At 33.5% G+C, this 20072-nt stretch overlaps 1 protein-coding gene across 1 annotated transcript; it reads right to left on the minus strand.

Annotated features, from left to right (window-relative positions):
• Window positions 1-4296: 4296 nt before the first annotated feature.
• LOC119839994 (protein gooseberry) lies at window positions 4297-18104 on the minus strand. Its single transcript, XM_038366474.1, has 6 exons — window positions 17916-18104; window positions 10045-10217; window positions 9574-9832; window positions 8087-8286; window positions 7078-7682; window positions 4297-4522 (listed from the first exon to the last, which is right to left on the minus strand). The coding sequence occupies exons 1-6, from the start codon at window positions 17968-17970 to the stop codon at window positions 4402-4404; spliced, it is 1413 nt and encodes a 470-aa protein (XP_038222402.1). The 5' UTR covers window positions 17971-18104; the 3' UTR covers window positions 4297-4401.
• Window positions 18105-20072: the final 1968 nt, after the last annotated feature.

Below are 20072 nucleotides of genomic sequence, written 5' to 3' on the forward strand. Positions count from 1 at the left end.
CGCATCATTTTTAATTATAATGAAAATGAAACGATTATTGACATCTCCAAATCCGTCCCTTAACCGTGAAATTAACAAAAAAGTGTCGGTCCCAAACAAGATAATGTGGCTAATTATAACGAATCGATTAAAAAAGGGTTTATTAGTAAACAAGGTGCTAAAACAATAATAGCCCAATCGGCGGTGTGACGAAAGCTCGTCGCATCAGAGCGCACCACGTGCGTGCACTATGCGCTGTGAAAATCGATCAAGCACCGAACGAATTTCCCGAAAAACCATCAGTCGATGACCGATTATGAGATTTTCGATGCCCCGAAATTTTTAAGCGAAACCCACGAATCCACCTGCGACCATACCCATTATAACTGTCTCTTCGACACGAGGTATTAATTGACCGACAGTTAGCCAGATCAATTTGTTGTGATTTTCTTTCTCACGATGTTATGTGAGAACTGGGGATTTTTAATCGCTATCCGTTTTATTGGCCGTTGCGCTTATGCGGTAAACAACAGGCATTAAATAATGACTCAGCCAGCTTCATTGATAAAATGCATGTTTTATGTAATTGACGTTATTGCTCGGTAAGAGTCTTCAATCAATTTTACAGAGCTTGAATAATTTCTCTGAGTGGAAGTGTCTTTAAGAGCTGATTGTTCGTATATTTTGTAGTATACTAGTTTAAGTGTTATAGATAATTTTTCTAAAAAAATAATTCTTTCTAAGATTTACAAAATAATTACCTTCTTCTGAATTTTTATTGCCGTATAAGTAATATAGCATAATTCCGATCAACAATGATAAATACGAGCGGTGACTAATAATCTAGTCATAGGCAAAATAATAGTAAGCTACAGACTAAAATGAACTACATTACGAAATCATTGAGGTCAGCCCAAGATTCTGACGTAAGTCATCCTATTGTGATCTAATGGTTTATCCTTCAACAAAACTATTAATTTAGAACAGGTGTTCTGTATTCATCATAACATACGAATGTGTCATTGTTTCATATGTATTGTAATTGTTTTTAGATCTCATAACAAAACATTATTAATTTCATCTTGATTTCAAAGAGTTTATCTAAATAAAACATAGGTCTGCTGTAATGTGAATAATTTGCAGTTAAAATTAAATATCAACGTATTTCTTGTACTCGCGACTTTTCGATTTTATTCCAAGGTCCGAAATACTAAACCACCACTGCACGATTCTATGAGATCATTAAAAACTAAATCGTTCGTAATAACCACTGCAGAGTTGATTTCTCGCTCAGCTAAAAAAAAACTTACATCTAAATCATAGGTCATTGTAAAAAGTGATAGATCTAAAAATCCTTATTCATCTATATTCAGTTAATTCTGTCGCGATTTTCGGTTCCCACGCGTGTGCCTTACCGGTCAGTTTTTTCAAACACTCGTTTTTGTGTAAGAAACCAGAATCCAATCACGTTTCCTATTCAACACCTTCCGCGATTCGATGGTGAGCAATAGCTATTTTATTTTTGTTCAGCGCAAAAAACGCTGAATTCGAAGTTATTTAAAACAATTTAAGGCTAAATGCCGTTACTAAAAACATTGCGTTAATCACTGTTTATAAATGCTCGGAGTATTAATAGGTATTACATTAGTATGCAAATTATTAACTTAACAGTTGTCAAAATAATTCGTCCGCTTTTAAAAGGCTTTTGGTGTACTCTATATTTGAGGTAGCTGCATTAAAATTTGATGGAGTACCATTACATTCATCCATCGCTCACAGAATGTGCAGTATGAAATTAATAATGAAAATTGTTGAGGAAATTTACCTGTGTAATATCTTTTTGAAAATTTCCCCTTTTATTTATTGTGCTTTCATCCTACGCTTTTCGCCTATAAATCAACATACAATATGTTTAAAATGACCCAAAACAGTCGTATAAGTTCGACCTCACGGTTCCTTTTATACTCTAAAATGTATGAGGCACGTAAGAGTGCATTTGACTGCCTAATTAAACCCCATACTGTGCTTTTGTTATTCTAATATGAAACCTCTCATTGAGGTTGGCACATTTGCTATAATAAATGGGAAGTTCATTTTAATTGAAACAATGTAAAACGTTTAAAAATATGTCATGTCTATTTTACATAAAGATACAAGGTTTATTTTGTAGGGTATTACGTACTACTTTATTTTGTTAACGTATTTTTTCATCCAGTAGAGTTTTATATATTCTTAAAAACTTTCACGTTTGTATCACATCAAATTATATTTAAGTGTAATAAAAATTTACATTTCAACAGATATTAGTAATTAGCCAACACTGGTAATATTAAACACTACGCTATGATGCTTATTACATAACTAGATTTTGTCCGCGGCTTCGCATGCGTTAAATTCGTAGTAGTTTAATATATGTTAGTGTACACATAAACCTTTCTCTTGGATAACTTTACCTATTAAAAAAAACTGCATCAAAATCCGTTGTGTAGTTTTAAAGATCTACGCATTCATACATACAGACGCGGGAAGCGTTTTTGCTTTATACTATGTAGTGATTTATACCTACGCCTTATATTGGCATTGTTGTCTCGAAAATATCCCTATATAAGGCCATTCAATATGCTACAAATATATGTATAATTTTTTCTACAAAAACGAAGGAGGTTCTCATTCGACTGTATTTCGCTGTGACCTTGAAACCTTACGACTGGGTGAATCGATTTTGATGATTCTTTTTTTAATTGAAAGCAAGCCTTCCGTCTGGTCCCATTTTAATCGGTCTAATTCAGACAATTTGAAGGCGGTAAATCGCCTTCAAATTGTTTTGGTAAAAATAGTTATATTTTATCGTATGCATATTAAACGGGAAATTAATGTAAAAAAAATTCTTGTAAATCAAACATTTGTATTAATACTCCCAACTGCCGTATTGTCCAAGACAAACACATCTGCATTTATCCAAGTATTAAAATTGTTTACATTACTGCGTAGATTCCACTTACCTACTTAATACCAAAATCTGGCAATGGCGTATGTCGTTAAAATTATGTATGTTAACTGTATGTAATATAATAATACACGTGACTTGAGTATTCAAGACATTGCATGCACATGGCTTAATTACACATACTATAACAATATTGTATTATTATATTTAGTATGTCCTTGTGTTTGATTTTACACGAGTATTATACATTTAGATGTCTCCCCGTAACCACGCTTCCTGTAAAATGCTCGAAACGTCTGAATAATAATATAATCAATAAATCGCCTTAAAAATCCGTTAAAATGTCTTTAATTTCTAAATGTACGTGTGTGTCTAAACCAGTACACTATACCCTGATACTTTGTCTCCAATGATGATGACGATAATGATGATCCGACATGCCCAGAGACGATGGATCAGTATGTCAGATCGATAATTCATAAAAAATAACTAACTCGAAGTGTTATAGGCTTCACAATAAGCCTGCTAAGAAGTAACCACCACTAAGTATATCTTTTCAGATTGATGAAAGGATATTTGTAGCTCAGTTGCAATGTAAATATAGATAAATGTCAATAATGTTAGTTCCCTTAGTTAATTTGTGGATCCATGTATACCTACACTTATATTATAAAAAGGAAACTTTTGTATTTTTTGTATGTTTGTAACGTTTCATGCAAAAACAACTGGATTGATTTCAAAAATTATATCATCATTAAATAGCTTGAACTTGACTTGTGACATTGGCTGTATATACCACTGAGGAAGTCGGGGCGAACAGCTACTTAAACATAAATATAAAATGGGTATTTTGGCTTGATAATGGAAAAATATTAAAGTTTTATTCATAATATGTATTTATTTCGGTAAACAAGGCATTCTTTACAAAATATTAATGATCTTAACCAATTTGCACATAATTTTCTAAAAATAAATATTTCCTGCTAGTTACATCACAATTTTATACAAGGCATTTCGAAAGGTGATTACTTTATACATCTTCAACTTAACCCTATATTCATATATCATATTAAACCATATTTTACTGACTACTTAAAAATATTTAACAATTATCACTAAATGTATGTAGAAGAATAATATCTACTGATCATAAACTAGTTCTTATTTTATATAGGAACGCTTGGTATTAACAAATACTGAATAAAGCTATTGAATAATACAAATGAAAATTAATAATCAATCTAGATACTAATTTAGATAATTTCATAATAAACCTGTGCTATAAAACTAACGTTTGTACAGTCTCATACAGAAGTTCTTACACATTTATTGCTTTATTTTATAAAATCTTCTCGAAAGGCACAGTTGATATGTCTTGAACACTAATACTTATACAGATCGAAGTATTATTAATTATTTCATATGAATTAAACATCAATATATGTATACAAACGCTTGTTTTAAAGATACATAAATCAATGAACTCTTCCCATATCCATGCCTCCAAGTTGTCCAATGTAAGGATATCCAGATTTGGCTTCTGTAGGTGAGTGTGCGTGTGAACCATAGTGAGAAGCGTTAGTACCAAAAAATGAACTGTAACAAAAGAAATAATACTTTAGTACGGAGCATTTATAAATATAAAGATGGAAAAATGTGAATTCTGTTATAAAGCTTCTAAGGACAACAAATTCGTTTCATATCCAAAGTTCTTACTATTCCTGGCTTATTCAATCTAATTGAACACATTTTTATTCCTTTACAATGTACAAGTTTACTGTATCTTGTATTAATTAGTATATTGTATTGTTATCTATATTTTTATTATTCTGAAATAACCTTTCTCTCTAACTGTACGTGCTACGTAGGAGGGCCAAAGAAAATCGTAATAAAAATTCATCGACCTTCGGATTCTACCAGCCTTGATAATAGAACCAGTAATAACAGACTATATTAAGTATTACGCCTAATAATTACTACTTATCGACCGTGATACGTAATGTAGGTGGCCCAAATTACTTTGATACATAAATGCCGATTTACAGAAACAAATCGTGAGCAAGCGTGCAATAAAATTATAAATTCAATCGAACAGTGGCTAATACGGTATTAACTCTTATTCATAACATCACATAAATAATATTAGATTATGTGTAAAGTGTGGGAGTTTGGTGTCGGATTAACGTAACACAATGCTTAGTTATAAGTTGTTTGACATTTCTTGTTATTAACTAACATCTACGATCCACTATAAGAAAATAAAACAGTTGCTTTTCCGCACACAATATTAAAATACACAGAACAATTAAAAAACGAATGTATCCAATTGAAGTTGAATTACGACGTGAAGTTATCGAATTCTTGCAATCAAAAACAAATTCATTTGAATTACAAGCTTAAATTAATGACAGGTGGGTAGAAATCTCTCATTTAATAAGAGTCCTAAGACATCATTAGGTAAAGCTGCAGACCATTAAACTAAACACGCAATGCCAGTTGCAGACTCATAGTATTAATTATTAAATTAAACGCCTACACCAACCCCCGTAGCACATTTATCCTCCAACCAGTAATTATATTTTTAAAAGGTTTAAATTTTATAGCTATAAATTTCAACATAATTTATGACGAACAAATCAAATTGAAGCAGTATTTAGATCAACAACAAAATTAACGAGTCTATTAATTAATTTGGAAATGACATTCAGAATTTTGATAGGTAATAATTCGCTATACTATTTATGCCTACATAACATGATGCAACAATTAACAATTAATACAACCGATGATTTAATTTACATAGTAGTAATAGCGTACAAAGGGAAAGTCTAAGATTTCAATCGGGCTGTAATCGAAAAGCAATTTTCGTTCACCTGCATGCATCAATCACGAGCATATTTCGAAGCTTCGAACGGCTCCGATATAAAGTGATCAATAAGAGGTACACGCAAGCCTTGCAGTTTAGGAAGTGGATAACAAATAGCTGCATACAAGTTTTAATACTCGGTTAGAGCTACTTAATGTAAGGGTTCATTGGACTAATGTCACGTTCGGCCTTTCATTAATTGCGACCGCTCGATACAAAGCAACACAAGTTTTTCCGCAGTGTAAGAAGCTGAGTAATATTGCATATTACCTTCACGCGAATTTAGATCTTAGTGTCTTGTGGTAAACACTCTTGTTGGATCTAACCATTGGAGCAAACAATGATGTCTAAACTAATGCATTCCGTCATTTAACAGGTCTTAGAACATATTGTTGCACACGTTTACTATGAGTTAGAGGTAAAGATATGTCACTACCTAGTCTTGGATAATGAATTCATACAGACTCGATGTGATGTTGAAATATTTTGAAGAAAAGTGAATTAAGTAATTTGACATTGTATTGCCATCTTGCGTCATTTGACGGAATAATACGGAGTGATCACCATAAAAACTCAACTCATATATTATTGGAATGTCCCTCATTGTACTTGAAGAGATATTGTGTGTGGTCCAATGTGTGGTATATTGACTGGCTTTGTCTAGATAACACAGATAAATGTCGTGGCCATATAGAATACTGTGACAATGCATCACAATCTCGAGTTACGACAAATTCACTTCAGTCATTCTGACAGAATCATGTGTATTATATAAAGCTTCATGTTTCAAAATTTCACGTTCGACGTTAACAGAAAATTAAAGTCAAAATCAATTAATAAACGTTACAAAAAGTGCATGAAAATTGCAACCCTATTGAATTCACGATCGCATCGGCATATTACGGACAGAGCCCTATAATAACTGGTCATGCGGTGCATAATGGCTGACTTCTTACTCTTAATTGATTAGCGGCCGCTTCGGATAATGATAAAGGAAGGTGAAAGGAAATAAAATGAATGCTTCCCCATTTGCAAACTATTAGATAGATCAGAACGAGTATCTATGGACGTGTTGCACATTTTTCTTAATTGCAAGGAATTTATCTTTTAATAACTTAATTCAAGTCATTGAAAACATTTTATGCTTAATAGTTGTTGATTGGTGCATTTACTTGATTATAACAGCAGAAGTATATTGAATATATATGCATAATTTGTAGCAGTTAAGATTATTAAGACATTAAAATAATTCATGTTATTATTAAAAATTCGTTTCTTAACTTACCTATAATTTTCTGGCCATGCGCTGACTTCAGCTAGTTTGTTCTGAGTATGACTGCCGAGTTGTCTCGAAGTCCAATGATTATGAGCTGACATGTGTTCTTGTTTCGCGTAATCCCCATAGCCATAAGGATGAGGCACGTCGTTTGCATTTTGATACGTAGGATGTTGGTAGGTTAAGCCACTGCTTTGATTTGGTACAGATGGAGGGCTTGCCGCCGCGGGACTGGAGCTAGGTGGAGTAACATCAGCGGACGTTTGTGAGGAAGTAGGAATTTCCGACGACAGCGGTGTTAGATTGCCTGAAGAAAATGAACTGGACGTGGGAGGGTGTAAAGATGAAGCAGCAATAGCTGATTGGCAAACCGAAGGCGCCGTGAGCGCAGATTGATGCAGAGAAGGGGCTAAAGCTGAGTTTAGTACCGAACTCGATCCTAATGACGAATAAGACTGTTGCCAAGAAGCGCATTGAGCATTAAATGTTGAGGGAGGCTCATACTGTTGATGAACAGGAGGAAAGGCGGACTGTAAGGACATAGTATTGAAAGCGCTTAATTGTTGAGAGTTTAGTTGCTTCCGCAATCGTGCTCTTCGGTTGGAAAACCATACCTGTACACAAAAAAAAGATTATAAGTCATTGCATATTCTGAGCACGTAAAAACTGATATGAGAATGAATTTAACACATAAATTTACAGAAAATTACCCGCAAACAAAGAACGTGAACCAACCGATACACACGGCTATCACAAACCATAATTATAAGGTCGGGACCGCTCGATTACATTCTGTGTTAGGCTACAATCATTCGTGGCTATTAATCTAACAAAAAGTAAAGAAACGGTAGCGTGAACAACATGTGGTGGCTCGGTTACATTTTATAATTAATTATTATGATTATGATAAAGGCAATTTGTCATACTTTTAGAATCATTCAGTGAAACAGATGTATATATCAAATTTATCAGTGTCGGGGTTATTTTATTGACGTTATTAATTTAATAGTCTATTTACCTGAACTCTGGCTTCAGTAAGCTTAGTTTTTTGTGCCAGTTCTTCTCTAGTATACACGTCGGGATACTGAGTTCTTGTAAAGGCTCGCTCCAGCGCCTCGAGTTGATCACCAGAGAAGGTAGTTCTAGATCTTCGCTGTTTTCTCTTTAAAGTGATGCCTGGTTCAGATTCCGTGTCAGAATCTTCACACGATGATGGGCCTAATGGGAAATTCAACTAATTTATTTTCTTATTGGCTATATAAATTATTTCCTGTTTTCTTCGGTTTCTTTTTTAATCGAGACAATACTGTGAAAGGCACGTGTAATATTCAGATGAGGCATTTTTTACGATAATTTAATAAAGTTAATAAATGTTTAAATAATCTGAACTTGTAAAATAAATATTCTTGATAAAGTAATATCTACTCATGATATACCCGCGATAAATCAAATAAATTATAAAATATATAATAAAAAGCAATAACTTGGACTTTCTAGATCAATTTGTTTCATTACATCTATAATAATCATTGTGCCACTACTCTGGCCACACGCATTCTCGTATTATATTAACGTAACCACATCGTAAATTACGCTTCATATCAGCTAATGGCTTTTTGGACATATATAAATACATATAAAGATACCATCCATAAATCAATAAAAAATTATTTTATCCTAAAGTTTTAATTAATGTAAGCTTCTGCAACAATGTAAGTATGAAATTAGGAATAAATTACTGAGGAACAATGTCCACCTTCCACGAAAGCGGGCGTAACTGTGTCGTATTACCGTTATTCGGTTTCATAGGAACACTAAAGGCTCTCAATATGAGAACCTGACTGCAAAGGGCCCGCTTTACGGCGTAGACATTACTTTAGTCGAACTCAACTTAATATGCATAATCTTATCGCAAAATCTCAGGCAAAACCGCACTCCATCGCTGAACGGGGATATTAGAAGCGCCATTTTATATTGGATAGCTATACGGAGACGTGCAGTACGGACAGATTGTCGTAATGCAAGCCTCGCGGCCAAACGCGATGGGATAATAACAGCTTTGAGTACTAATTTCATTTTTATAACCTGCAATTTCTGAAGCCGACACAAGGGGCGCTGCTGTGGCGTGCGCGCGTTTCCCGCTTTGCGTGGATTATTAACTCTATACGCCATTTTACGAAGTTTGTAAACGTTACAAACTGTCTTATTTATCGCGACCATTACGTTAATTGAGAAATAACAAGATTTTATTTAATTTGAACACGAGATGTATCGATGATTATATGGCATATAATTCGATAGACTAATTCCTTAATTAAGAATTCAGATGCACAATTAAACTCAAATTGAATGTATGAAATAGAAAGTTATCTATCGTAAATAACACCTCATTTGTTCTGCATTGCTGATTTTTATTACGTGATCATTATAAAGTAATAAACAGTGTTTACTCGAGTATGGGATAATAAAAGCATTTGTATAAAAATGGTTAGGCAGGGAACTTACCTAGAATACCATCAATACTGTGGTTTCTTCTAGGATCTGATTCGTCCCTTTTGCCTCCTCGAATTAGCCTCGAAATAGAACTGACTGACGGCGCAGTGTTTTTATCACAAATGCCTTCTTTTATAAGTTTATCTCTAATTTCCCAGGAAAATATACCTGGGTTTTGTCTCTTGAGCTCTTCTATCCGATTCTCTACTTCAGGCGTCGCAACTCTGGGTTTGGATCCTCCGATAACACCAGGGCGGATGGAACCAGTCTCCTAAACAAAAATATTACAATGTAAACCATTTAAAACAAAAATGTTTTGAGGTATACATTTTTGTTTTAAATGGTATTTCAATTACAGAAGAAGTTCATCAAATTTTAATTAATTGTGTTATTTAATTCATTACGAAATAACAATTTTGCTATTAAGTAGATTCTGAAAGCTGGTTATTTTTATAGCAGGGATTTATTTAGACTTATTAATACCTGGTATCTGTTGAGTATCTTGGAGACGCAGCCGTGGGAGACCCGAAGCTGGCGCGATATGACGCAAGGCCTCACTCCCGCCGCCGCCATCTCCACGATCTTCAGTCTAATGTGGTTCGGCAGAGGACGACCGTTGATGAACACTCCTCCTAACTGATTCATACGTCCTTGCCCTTAAACAATAAGATTGATATTAATTAAATATCCAGCCACTATTTATATTATTGAATGCCTTAGTTTTAATAGCTACTTCTACTAATTTAAATCACTATGACTTCAAGCTGCGTAATACATGAGTCACTTATGGTTCTAAGAGTGACTATCGATCAAAGAACGCTATGATAAACTAGCGATATTAATCAAACCCGGTTTGTGATAGTTGTATTTGAATGTATCATGGCAGTTATTAAAAAACGTCATTACTTATTTTTGGCAGTTGTTGGGCTGATGTTTTTTACTGTCTTATTAAGGCGTATGACAAAAGATGAGTATTTCCATCCTCTTTCCTACTAAAATAGGATTAGAAAAAGTTTACACTATGCTTTAAAAATTAATACCTAATAATATTTAAAGATACTTACAATCAACCATGCCTTTGAATTATTGAAATATTAAAAATGTAGGTAATTACTAAGAATATTGTTGAAAATACGTATTGGCATTGACGTTTACATAACTGCCACCAATTTCACGTTACATCGGATGTGAACTCAACCAAAAGTATCCAATATCTTTCAACACACACTCACTTAAGCGGAATGCAAATCTTTGCGTCCTTTGATATATTACTGTAAAAACTCTACAATTCTTTCCCCACAAAATCAAACTCACAACCATAACTTGTAATAATTAGAGTATTTAATAACTTATCAAGAATTAAAGCGATGACTCATTCTCAATTTTCCACAGTGAAAAGAAAGTCATCAAAATTTAATTAATGTTTTTATCATCATGGGTATCCCGTGGTAATTAAGCCTCTTCGATATTGATTGCAAATAAAATCTTAAGAGAGATAAAATATAACATTTCTGGAATTGATCGTAGGCATGTGTGAGTAAAGTGTGGCTATTATAATCACATCACGGCCAATGGTTTGAGACCACCTATCGTCAAAGGAGGCCGCCTTTCGTCGATTTTTGCGACGCCTTTTGTAAATTGTATTTTATATTCTCGGACCGCGATAGTGTTTAGAAAAAATCTTAGATCATGGTTAATTTGGTGATAAAGAAATTTCGTCTTGTAATTCTTACTAAGCACATCTCGATAAAAAGATTCACTGTAGTGACACCATTTACTAACAGTTGAACTATAGTATACATTTTTATTTATAATATTTTGACCTAGATAATAGAGGAAGATTACATTTCAATAAAATATTTTAATAGTATTTGATAGTTTAGTTTTATAATTATTATATTATTAACAAAATAAATATATTTTAAGCTTTTACTCCTTTATTTAATCTAATTTGGACGCATAGAAAAACTACATCACAGTGGCATCTTCCACTTGTAAAGGCATTTATAGTTTATTAATTTGGAATAATTCCTCAAAGAAACCGCCGCATGTAGACCCTAGACCCCTGTGGAGAAGCACCGATCAATTAAACAACATGTCAACAAGTGTGTCCTTTGATAAGGCGAGAACCGAGTTGGAAGACGATCCACAGCAAAATAAACCCTATTCCAAATAATACAGAGCTAAAAATCAAAACCAATAATTCCTAAGTGGGTGTTAATAGTCTTCGAAAAACTTTGTTAAATTATGATCCCTACCTGCAGAGTATTAAAGCGCTTATTTCCCTGCAAATATAACACTCTTGGCATGATCCAAGTCACACGCAAAGGATCCGCAAGCGATCCCTATTTTTTTGTCAGGCCCTGCAGACGTTGTGGTGCCTCAGAAACCCATGTTTTTGAGTGTTAATTTTATGTTCCCGAAATATTTATGACGCATAACGTGCTCATAATAACCCCTCTATACAAATGTGGGTGGCTTAGTAATAATGTATCACTTTATTAGAGTTTGAGTTGTCAAGTCTGGATTATCGAATTTATAAGTACGAGACTCTTGAATATAAAACAATTAAATTAAATGTTGTTAAAGAAAAAACAGTATTACAAACTAACCTTTCAAGAGCATTTAGAAGAACCGGTATTCAATACGAATACTTTTCAATATCCCTATAATGCAGTTGAAATAAGATCAATCATTGATACAATCGTTGAAGGACCCACAAAAGGCACAATAGTGACTTAAAATTACAAAGCGTAATAGAATTCGCAAACATTATAACGCTATTAACGCAAAAGGAGGTAAAGTTAACAACAAATTTAAACATCTTTCTATAAAGCTAATCGTCCGGAAACACTTTGCATCATGCACCATTTTCTTACTACAATAGCTGCTACTAGGGTGGCATACGTTGATCCTATGCCCAAAAAAATACATCAATAGTAGATATTCAGTAGTCAGAATGCGAATTTTTTACTTACTAGTTTTATTCATGACTGCAATACTGATTCCTTCGGAACATAATCAAACACTGAGCTCAGATATGGACACCATACAGAAGGACTCATAAAAATTCTCACTTTAACATAATCTTGTTCCGATTCGTTCTACCGTCGCATTCGTGTTAGACTAAATTGAAACAGAGTCTGCCATTTAACGCTAACCGTAAGAGCTAAACCGTGACCGGGTAAATAAAGACTTTATATTTCACATTTCTGTGTCAACTTTAATTAGCAATCACATTTTCATCAACCCCAGCAATACTTTCGTTTTTATCACTCATTGTTGTTTGAAGATTGAATTTTCAAAGTCCACTTTTACATAACTGAATTTCGCTTTCAATTTGTCCGGCTCGGGTTTCTTAATCTCGGCTCATCTCCAGCGCTGTAACTTTGAAGTGGAAACCGATCTTTGGAAACTGGTGGCGAAATTTGAATAAGATGTCAACAACTTAATAAATTTCCAAATCATTTTCAGGGTCTGTCCTCGAGTTACAGCCATCGTATTGAGAACACGATACAGATATTCTTTTATGTATTCGCTTTTATTCCATCGCATTTGATTCGTTTAATGTCGCAGGTTATTGCTTTTCCACCGGCACAGGCACACTGAGGGTAACGGCCAATAAAAGTTATAAACGCAATAGGCGTAAAAATCCCATCGTGTATTTGTAGCGCGTTATGTGCAGAATGTTTAATTTTATATTGCATTGGGTTAATCATTTGCCCTCAAAGTCTATGAATCCAGCGAGGACACTTCTGTAGTATTAATACGCACTAGCTAAAAGCGATACAGTGATAGTTTATGTTCGCGTTTGATATTGCATTGTGTAAATAAATCGTAAACCCCGTTTTCACAATCATAATATGTTTCTGCTTGCAAATCAATTTCACGTAGCGACATTAATGTGCCTATAGTAAAATTTATATGAGACCTTACGTCATACTACGCTTTCTTCCACATGATTTGTATGCCAACGATAACCACATAATAAGAAATAAAAACCGATGGTGCAGAAAACATTACGAGTCAGACTAAAAGTAAAAGTATTAATAATGTTTTCACTACAACTCATAATCAAATAACCCAATTATTTTCAACAATAGCTAGATGATTCACTGCCAAACTTAATCTCAAATAAATTTAATCATGTATAAGTTTTATTCAATTCCGCTGCAAACAATTTTTAGATTACAATATTGTTTCTTTCTACAAAGGTTATCAAAGTAGCATTACACTGAATCACTTTCAATAGCAATTTATTCAAACACGGTTATATAAAATCATATTTCAAAATGACAATCAAGTTCTGTATACACTTTTGTAACCTGTTAAAATTCATTTATAGACGAATAAAACAAGATATTGCTATCCAAAATCAAGCAACAAAGAAATGATGCCATTTGAATAGGCATTAGAATTGGGCGGCATTCACAAAGGCGGTGTCATTCCATTAAGCCTTCTTCAAGCATTCGGAATATCTGTGTGGCCGTTTGGTCGCGTGGCCGTGCGCTCGCCCCGAGGCAATCTGGCCGATTCTATTATAACACTCATACGTTTCACACTGCTGATTTGGGCGGTACTTGATTAACAAGCCACATTGTTTACAAGTACATGTAACGTTGAAGTTCACGTACATTGGAATCTCTTTATATATTTCAAAAATAGATTTTAGAACACTTCTTATGAAACATTATACGCGTATAAAATAGTTGAAGATAAACAGTTGTATAGTATGCATAGTTTCAGAAAGGTAATTTATTTATGTGGACACAGAATAAGGTCCAACTGTTCAAACTAAAACCTTTCGGCATGTCCCCGCCGAAACACTCATGTTATGAATAGAACAGAATAATATTTTATTTCATTATACTGGTATGTTTGAAAGTGCCCTGTTTGACCTCATTTGGTATTCATATCGCGTTATTTACTAATTTGACGCGACTTTTCAATTCATATAGGAAATAGATTCTTTAGAGAAGGCCGCAATCATATTTATTATATTCATTTGTTTATTCGACTAAATTGAAGTAGAAGAAAACATTGGACGAGTAAAAACTGTAACAATTCGGTAAAAGCAAATTATTGTCCCATATTAAATCCTCCAAATCTATTTTATTTTATTGAAGCCATACTTGAACATATTCCAGTACGCAGACAGAAGTATTACGTGTTAAAAGAATTCTCTTATGCGACCTAATTCGGAGATTCCTTCACGCCTTTTGGAAACAAAAGCCTCAACAATTGGATTTTTGTTCAGAGCGCTTTGATATGCCGTACATATCACGTTATTATCTAAGCTTAATCCTGAAATGTGGATTTTGTTAACCTTTTTCGCTATGTACTACATAAAAACCAATTTACTGCAAATGTAATATGAAAGTTCTTTTTTTAAATTTTAATTAAAATAATGGCAAGCAATAAGGAAATTTAGTATTCTGCGGGCGGGAAGATGCACGTCATATTATAAAGCTAAAGCAGCCTGTCGGTGCCTTTGATGTGTTTGTGTGAGTGCACCGCCTGTCCGACCGTGATATGAATGTGACTAAATCTTGATTACACTCGACTCTTTAAAGGTCAATCCGGTATGAATAGCTTAGAACTATCCCTGAAATGTTTTAAAAATATTTACCCGTTGTCGTTGCAAGTTGATTAAAAAGACTATACAAATGTTGAACTGTTATTTTTATCATGATTCTCAATGGTATATTTATACTTGCATGTTGATATATTCGACTATTAAACTACCATCGATTAAAAACATTTTATGGGATATCGACGAGCGAATTTTATAGCTCAATCCGAATAAACTCGTCTTCTTCATGACATTGGCGCTTATCGAATAATCGAATGGATTGCTGAGGAAAATTATTGAGTTCTAGAGATGTACTCTTGCATCGATAAATTACAAGGTGCGGTTTGCCGATCGATATCTCGCTTCATCGTGTCCGTCACCTGGCCGCGGGCATCGACCATCATCGAGCACATTATGCGAAATAATATCGATATTAAACATATTACAATATCGCATCGTAATTTCACATGCATGTATTTTTAACAGCGATATCAAAATTAAATGGAAATTGTTGAAAGAAATTCTCCACATATTTAACTATTTGACTATTACTTAAATAGTTTTATATAACTTTTAGGTATATCTACAAAGAACTAAAATATTTTGTTTTGCAAAATAACTGTTCCACAAATCACTACGTTGGTTGTATTTAAAATCTCAATACTTTTTGTTTTGCGAACGGTTTTGATGTCCGACTCTACATCATGCCAGCTTACGACTTAAGCCCGATTTATTCGTCGAAAGTTATATAATTTGCTGTCGACTAAAGGAATTATTTAATAAACCGTAAGGGTCTCAAACAGCGGCACCTTTATGACTCAGAGTTAATCAACTAATATATACATATATATATTTAAAAATCCCATTGCAAAATACGCTTTGTTTAATAATTCATTTCTCTGTTAAGAAACTGATGTCAATCGGATATTAAAAGAAGAAAAATTTTCATCAATGATATACATCATATAATATGTCTATGTAAAATGCGCAAGCGATATTACGTCCCCGCGGCGTCCTTTCATGTCATCGTCTCTTTCAAACGTTAACCCTTTACATATTTCGATCCCTTTCTTTTTAATTTGGCTTAGACGAAACAGGTCATAAGTTGAAGTGACATTTTTAACAATGCAGTCGAAATGTTTTCGTATGGTAATGATTTATGTGAAAGCTGTCGGAGTTTCTGGACCAGAAAGAATGCCTTTGACTCAACAGCTTTGGCGGCTCTATATTGCTAGTACAGGGTTCAAAAGATTCAAATAATTTAATCTAGAGCTTCGTTTAAGGATTATCATAACATTTAATAGTCAGAACGAATTTAAGTCCTAATTTCAAAATTGGAAGAAATCTAAAAGCGTCCTAAAAGTTTAGAGCATTAAGGCCATTAAATTTGTACTTACAAAAATTCACACAGTACAAGTTATTGCTTTTGTTCTGTTCTCTAGCTATTATTTGGTCTATTGTATGTACTATTCGTCTATATACTATTGTACAACCATTTCAAACTGACAGAACCCCCAAATTTACAAAATCACAAATAAAAATTACTAACTCTTTAGTTATATTGTTCTTATTTTTAATAGGATGTTATGGTTATGAGAAATAGGTATATGTTTATATGTATACCTACAGATACATACTACGAATCTTGATTATAATATGATTTATATCAAAGTAAATCATGTAAATCACCTAGAAGTTCAAGCAAATACATAAAAAAACAAACACAGAAGTTCAGATCGGTTGTCCGTAAAACCGTTCATTTCAAAAGTGTCGCCCGTAATAAAATTTGGTCCTTAGAGAAACGGCAATTTAAAACAAAAGTTATTTAATTTTATGAGCGTCTCATTTTAAGAATAATAACTTTACTGTAAACAATATAAGAGATCTACTGAGAAATTTAATTTAGTTTTTGAATAAAATATTATATAGTTAACACCTACACAAGTAGGCAACTAAAGCTTTTTATTTATGCTTAATATATTGAAGTAGGTAAATTAATATTATTTATAATTAGCGGGACTTCCACAAATTTTGTGCAGTATGTATTAAGCGATATAGTAATAACAAAATCTTTCCAATAATTACTAAGGAGGACATACTATAACAAATATCTGTCATCGATTTCATTTAAAATTAGATCAAGATCATTTAAAGAATGAGTGACACGAGACAATAGGGCAGTCGTGACAAAAATTGTTTATTTAAAGTGAACAAATGAACAAATCACTTTCTATAGTTTTCTATCCTTGACCATTCCAGAAAGTTAACAAGAGGCGACCAATAACTGTATTATTATATTTTTGTAAATAGGTTCTGTTCCCGACGCGTGAGGATGAAATATTGTTATATAGCCGGCTGTAAAGTTGAGTTTATAATTTCACGATTTTATAGTTTTATGGCATGTTTCGTAAGTTTACGAGAAGGACTCTATTAAACCAGTAATTATAGTGATTCCCAGCCGTGTAAACGATGTGTTATTAGGCTATTGGGGCTAATGATCACCATTTTGCGGTAAGGTTTATGGAATAGGCATATAAATTACTTTATCGTGGATAATAAAACCGTAGTTATTAATACACATCTGTGTTTAGATAAATAAACCTAGCAAGTACTTCTAATGTAAAGTTAGTGTGTTTAAATTGAACTTTGCGCAAATATTTGGAAACACATGTTACAAAATCGGTCTCTTATAAAGATCGATAATCGTGTTTATGACATTAAGCATGCATATAAAAACCATAGAAGATTGCTGAAGTCGTGAAGCGGTTGCGCAAGAGCTTACCTTGGAAGGAGTATCCTGTGAAGTATGGCGTCATATTCAACGTCGATACGGCCATTGATGAGACAAACAATATCTAGAAGCTTATCAAGTTCAAACACTCAACGTCCGGGTTTAATCACAGTATCAGTCTGTCACTATATCACAGGCACGCAGACATGATTACGTAAAGCAAACTGCGTGTGTCTAATCCGTGTTACTTTGAAGACAGCTCAGTGGCCACTGACGTGTGATGTAAAGATGTATTTCGACTCTCAAGTGTAATCTTTCACAATCAGCGGTGCAACAAAAAATGGTCGGTCCCGCCGCCTCCGCAGGCTCTACCTCCACCTGATCTCTTGTCTCTTTCAGACGCTCGAGCGCGTTCAGCCCTTGCTCTCCAACTCTACAATTAACGAGCGGAACTTCATATGCTTTATGGAAAATTGTATAAATGTATGTGTAACCTAACAAACTATTAATATCTAGAGGTAATTTCGTTGATCCAATATTTTTAACAGTTTCTTAAGGAATAATGAGAACTGTTATCAATATAGAGCCGCGTGGAAACGAGATAGAGCGAAGAATCAAATCCGGTATCTGTAAAGCGAAGAGCGCTTACGTTTAACAATGTGTGAGTCGCGCCTGAGTCGACATTCCGTGACGAAAACATGAGGCGTGCTGGCATTACGATCTATGCCCACAACGATCGGCTATTGGTCAAATTTTATTTAAGGCGGAGTTAGTGCACACTATGAAATTAACATCGCTTTCGTGTGAGTTAATTGCATTGTCGTTCCGTATTCGTGTACGATATTTATAATTTTTCAGAAAAATGTGATTCCGTATTATACTTGCCGAGGCGATTTGATGCTTTGTCGATATGATTTTATTAATTTTACAAATAGGATATTGTGACATTTATAAAAATGTATAGCAAAATATGTATATATAACGTGTTCATGGTATTTAAACATTTAATATTTTAAATGCCTACATGGTATATATCCAAAACGATAAGTTGTCTACAAAAATTTAACCAAATACATACCTACGTAATGAGTATTTACTAACTTCTATAATGATTATTATTCAACTTATCATGAAAAGTCATAAATATTAAAACATTAAATATGCGTGAGCTGAAATAATAAAAAAGATCTATAATAACTATATCTTCATTCATAAATTCTGAACACAAATGACATATGAATTTTATGTCTCTACATAGCATGATTTAGTGTTTCGATGAGCTTGCGCCCTTCCCTACCCTTGTCGTGCATACTTGATAAATAACATTATCCTGTTTCTATTACCTGCCTACGTTTTAAATAATCCCAGTGCAAATATATTTTTTTCATCCTTCTGTAGTGGCAAAATGAATTAAAAAGATCATAAACTACCCGTATGATGTTAACTTTAAGGTATTAAACCTAGTTTTGTTTTTATTTAGGATCTTCATGTATTCGTATTAAAAAAATGCTATAATAGAAATAATATTAATTAAGATATAACAAATAACTCTAAATGAAATCACCCTTGAATATTTTGAACCTTGACATTAAAATTGTCAATTTAAAAACAATAGCCTCAATAATATCGAAACACAGAAACTCATTACTCTTATAATTGAAAAGAAATACAAAACGGTATGTTGTAACACTTGTAGAAATCGTCAACTCATTAACGGTAACCTTGTCGTTTAAATTTTAATTAAAACCGAACGCTTCAGCGGGCGTCTTACAAAACTCCTTAATTTGACAGCGATCTGTTTGCACAGTTTTATCGTTTTAAACTTATGGTCCTTGTTAGATAAGTGCCATTCAATACTATCTATTGTACTTTATGGCTATAATTATTCGTTACAATATGGTGACAGCTTAAACTCTTATTAAACTCTTTGTATGATTGTCTTCGCTAATGTTATAGAGACGAAACGTTTGTATCTTTGCATGTTTGTAACGTTTTCACGCAAAAACCACTGGACCGATTTCAAAAATCGTTGTACCACTAGAAACCTGCAACCTCAGTCTAAATACCCAATATACGAAGTACGGATGCAGCCGGGCGAACAGCTAGTTAAACATAAAAATTTACTCAGTTATCACCCTCAGACCATAGTAAATTGATAGAACATAAGGCATAATAACTACTTTCAACAAAGAGCTAAAGCACCTTCAA

The sequence above is a fragment of the Zerene cesonia genome, chromosome 5, assembly GCF_012273895.1.
Source record: "Zerene cesonia ecotype Mississippi chromosome 5, Zerene_cesonia_1.1, whole genome shotgun sequence".
NCBI classification, from domain to species: Eukaryota; Metazoa; Arthropoda; class Insecta; order Lepidoptera; family Pieridae; genus Zerene; species Zerene cesonia.

Coding starts and splice junctions, on each gene's coding strand:
- LOC119839994 (XM_038366474.1), bottom strand. CDS start 17,970: ATGGCCGTATCGACGTTGAATATGACGCCATACTTCACAGGATACTCC. Junction 8,287..9,573: donor CAGTATTGATGGTATTCTAG/GTAAGTTCCCTG, acceptor ATTTCCCATTAG/GCCCATCATCGTGTGAAGAT. Junction 7,683..8,086: donor TTACTGAAGCCAGAGTTCAG/GTAAATAGACTA, acceptor TTTTGTGTACAG/GTATGGTTTTCCAACCGAAG.